The sequence below is a fragment of the Eupeodes corollae genome, chromosome 1 (genome assembly GCF_945859685.1).
Source record: "Eupeodes corollae chromosome 1, idEupCoro1.1, whole genome shotgun sequence".
NCBI classification, from domain to species: Eukaryota; Metazoa; Arthropoda; class Insecta; order Diptera; family Syrphidae; genus Eupeodes; species Eupeodes corollae.
In genome coordinates, this window is record NC_079147.1 from 126,870,214 (window position 1) to 126,874,939 (window position 4,726).

The 4,726-nt window shown below is 37.6% G+C and overlaps 1 protein-coding gene across 1 annotated transcript; it reads right to left on the bottom strand.

The window, feature by feature from the left end:
- Positions 1–294: 294 nt before the first annotated feature.
- On the bottom strand, positions 295–4,487 carry LOC129944387 (uncharacterized protein K02A2.6-like). The gene is made up of 2 exons (XM_056053772.1): positions 3,853–4,487; positions 295–3,793 (listed from the first exon to the last, which is right to left on the bottom strand). Exons 1-2 carry the CDS (start codon positions 4,485–4,487, stop codon positions 295–297), a joined length of 4,134 nt encoding a protein of 1,377 aa, XP_055909747.1.
- Positions 4,488–4,726: the final 239 nt, after the last annotated feature.

The following is a 4,726-nucleotide window of genomic DNA, read 5'->3' on the forward strand; positions in this document are numbered from 1 at the left end:
TTCAATTCAATAAAAAATAAAAAGTCAGCAGTGTAGTGTATTCAGAAAATAATAATCAAATACTTGTTTAAGATATTAGACTTTAATGTCTTATTTTTAATTCACTTTTATTGGTAGTTAAAATTTATAATTAGGTTAAGTACAATATAGGTTATGCCATTGACAATGTGTTTCCCAAGAATGATGGATGGGTCCATGATAATTTGACAGACAGCCAGATCAGCTGGACGCTCGATGTTATCGAGCTTAAGCATTGCCAGACTTGCTGATAAATACTCAACATCTTTCCCCTCGCTAAGAAAAACTTGTATACTGCAATCTTTCTGGTGCTTTCTTACTTCGTGTGGAGCGTCGTAACTCAACCTTCGGGCTACGTGGTGATGCACTAGAGTCCAAGACGACAGGGTCTGCTTGTGTTGATTCATTCTCGCTTGGGCAAATGATTTCCTCACAGGGTATAGTAGGCTTGTCAAACTGAGCAGGTTGGTGTTTGTCTTGAGCACTTGGTAGGTCTGGTAAGTTTGTCGCGGGCTGTATAGGTATAATGTCGGGTCGTATGTCTGGTGAATCATGCCATGTGGTGTCAATTTGTTCTGTTTCATCATCGAAAATTGGTTTATCATTGGTAGGCTTGCAATTAGTTCGGCGTATTTGGTCAATATGTCGGATATACTTCTCACCATCTATCATAACTTCGTAGTGGAGACTTCCTCTCCTCGTCCAAATAACACCAAATTTCCACTTGCACGCCTTATTTGTATATGTGCGAACTTGGACTACATCCCCAATATTAAATTGTTGTATTTTGGTATACGAGTTGTTGTTTTCTGGTTTTATAAATGTTTCTCTTTTTACAAGATCTATTTTCGTTCTGATTTGGCGGTTAAACATCAATTCAGATGGACTGACGCCCGTAGTGCTGTTTGGTAACTTTCTCTGCTGCATTAAAAACGTACAAAGTTTTTCGTGCAAACTCCCGGGCTCATTTTCCATAGCACGAAGTCCTTGTTTTACCGTGTGAACAAATCTTTCGGCTTGCCCATTTGTCGCTGGATGGTATGGAGCAGAAAAGTGTTGAAAAATTCCGTTCATCTTCAAAAAATTTGTAAATTCGAATGCTCGGAACTGAGGACCATTGTCAGTGACAATTTTTAACGGAAGTCCAAACCTTGAAAAAATTCCTCGTAAGGCATCTATTGTTGAAAAAGCAGTTGTAGTAGTCTGGGGTATTACTTCGACCCACTTGGTATAAGCATCAACTACAATTAAAAAAGATTTATTCATGAATGGACCAGCATAATCCAAATGCAAACGCTCCCATGGTGCCTTTGGGTACTCCCATGGATGGATCGGAACTTTTTTTACATTTAGCTTAATTTTGGCGCAATTTACACAACTTTTGCATAAATTTTCAATAAATCTGTCTATGTTCTTCCACCACACATAGCTCCTGGTCAGAGATTTCATGCGCACCATTCCTGTGTGCGCTGTGTGTAGTTCTTCAAGAATTCTTTTTTGTAAGCATGTGGGAATCATAATGCGTATGTTCTTAAAAACACATCCATTCTGTAAAGAAAACTCTGCAGCATTTCCTTCGTTTGGCAAAATATTTCCTGATTGTAGAGCATTGTAATATCGAACACATTCGGAATCTTTTAAGGTTTCTTTCTTGATTTCATCTCTTGTAACTGGCAGAACTGAAATGTGATTCATCAGGAATGTTGAGTTGCGATCGAGATTTTCGTCATTTTGAGGCTTTTCGAGGGGAAAACGAGAAAGAAAATCTGCGTTGGCATGAAGTTTCGTATTTCGGTATTTTATGTCATAGTCGAATCCGGACATGAAGTTGGCATAATGCAATAAACGTAATGCTGATATAGCTGGTAAGTCTTTATTTGGGTGCAAAATTCTGGTAAGTGGCTGGTGGTCTGTAATGAGTGTAATTTTTCGTCCATAACAATATTGGAAAAACTTATGTAAGCCCCAATATATCGCTGTTGCTTCCTTGTCCAGTTGAGAATAATTTTTTTCGGATTTTGTTAGTGATCTTGAAGCAAAGGCTATCGGCCTTTCTTGACCATTTGGAAGCACATGTGATATTACAGCACCAAGTCCTGTAGGAGATGCGTCTGTTGCTAAAACTAGTGGTAAGTCTCGATTGTACTTCATAAGAACATTTGTACTTGTTATTTCATCTTTTAACTTGTTGAACGCATTTTGGCACTTTTTACTCCAAATGAATGGTTTATCTTTTTGTAAAAGTTCATTCAATGAAAAAAGTTTGGATGATAAATCAGGGATAAACTTTTGATAATAGTTTATAAGCCCTAAAAACGTGCGTAATTCAGAGACATCATTCGGTGCTTTGCAATCTACTATGGCTTTAATTTTATCCGGTATAGGTTTTATTCCATCTTCATCAATGATATGGCCTAGATATGACACCGACTTTAAAAGGAATTGACACTTGCTTCTGTTGACATGTAAATCATTGCTGCGCAAAATTTTAAAAACAATTTTTAAATTTGTAGTTAATTCTCTAAGGGTGTGACCTCGTATGAGAATATCATCAAAAAAACAGGTAACGTTTGCTATATTTCCGAAAATCATGTCCATAAATTTTTGCCAAGCGTTTGGGCTAATCTTCACCCCAAACATTAGCCGATTTACCTTATAACATCCCTTATGTGTGCTGAGTGCTTGTATAGTAGCAGTAATATCGTCAACAGGCATGTGAAGGTACGCTTGGTGTAAATCCAGAACGCAGTAATATTTGCCACCACCAACTTCAGCGAATATGTCTTCAATGCGAGGTATGGGGTACTTGTCATCTTTAATAACCTTATTTATAGTTGATTTGTAATCTGCGCACAGCCGTAAATCTCCATTCTTCTTGATGACTAGAACTATGGGAGTACCCCATTGACTGTTTGTAATTTTCGAAATTATGTTTGCTCTTTCTAACCTTTCAATTTCTAACTCAATTTTTTCACGAATAGCGTAAGGTACAGGTCTAGGTTTCATATATATTGGCTTCGTATTTTTATCGTGTAGTTCTATTGAGCATTTGTAGTTTGGAATTTTGCCAATCTCCTCTGTAAATATATCAACATATTCTTCAAGAAGCCCGTTAATTATTTGTTTGCATTCAACTTCGGATATATCAGCCACTTTAACTTCTTGAATGGAGTTTATCTGTATATTAAGACTGCGTATCCATCCACGGCCTAGAATAGGCTCTACATTATGTGGCAACACGTACAAATCTCCAACAGCTTCCTTATCATTGTGGGTGACTTTCATTTTACAAATACCCACTGGATTAATAATTTCACCCGTATAGGTCTTCAGCTTAATATTGGTAGATTCCAATTTCTTGTTTGGCCAATACTTATTAAAACTCTGCAAAGAGATGGTTGAAACCGCAGCACCGGTATCCAATTCCATCGTACACTCAATGCCATCAAGCCAAATTTTCTTTAGTATCTTACCATGGTCCGTTGAATTTATTCCAAAACTGTTGATGAAATAATCTTCATTGCTCGTGTCGTCATCAGCAAGCTCAATAGATTTTTGTTCAACAACTCTCTGCTTTAAGCAAACTATTTGAACATGCCCAGATTTGCCACAGTTTTTGCACTTCAAGTTCTTTTCATTGCATGAATTTGCCTTGTGGTTTGTTTTGCCACACTTAAAACATCTTCCCTCGATTCTCTTTACAGCTTCCGATCTCGATCTATTACTCCGGAACGGCTTTTTACCTCGCTCATATTTTGGTCCAGATTTGTCCCAACTTTTTTGTATAGAGTGTAATGGTTGTTGGGTATGACTCCGTATCTCTCTGCTCTCCACTTGGACGCCTCAATAGCCAATGCTTTTTTGCAAATGATGTCAAAAGTCACTGTCGATTCTTGCTGCAACAATCTCTCTCGAATCTCATTATTCCGTATGCCTCGTATGAACTGCGATCGTAAATGTGTAGAAATTGTTGACTTCTTGCAGCTTTCACAGACAAAATTACATTTCGATGCAATTTTTTTAAGATCAGCTTGGAAATTGGAAATGGATTCCCCCTCATGTTGCGTGCGTAAGGTAAACTTATGCTGCTCAGCAACTTCGCTAGGCTTTGGACACACATGATTTTGTAACATTTCAACTAAGTCTTTATATTTCTTTGTCTTTGGCTCATCTGGTACAGTTAGACAAGTCAAGGTGTGATAGAGTTTGGGGCCTAAGCAGTTCAGGAAAATTTGTACACGCTTTTTATCGTTCTCCGGTGTGTCTTCTTTTAGTTCGCGAATCTCTAAATAGTTTTCTACTCTTTGAAGGTAGGATTCGAAGGATTCATTAACCTCATCAAAAGCTGCGAGTTGAAGTCCCCGACAGTCACCTGTATTTGTTTGACCACTTTGACGACCTGCTGTGAGTTGTTGCAAGACTTCTGAAATTCTTGTTATAGCCGCTGTAAGTTCAGGCGCTTGAGCCATTCTTAACCAATTTTTGTCTTACCAAATTTTAAACAATTTAAACCAATTTTGTATGTAAGTTAATTGTAATGCGTACTCGTAGTTTTGTATATATGTAATATGTTTGTAATTTGTATGTTTAACGTCACTTACCTTGTGCTCTTGTTTCCGAATGTATTTATTAATTTCGCGCACTATTTCTCAATGGGCTTTTTTTTTTATTATTTCGGCTCCAGTCCTCGTCGCCACTTTGTAGTGTA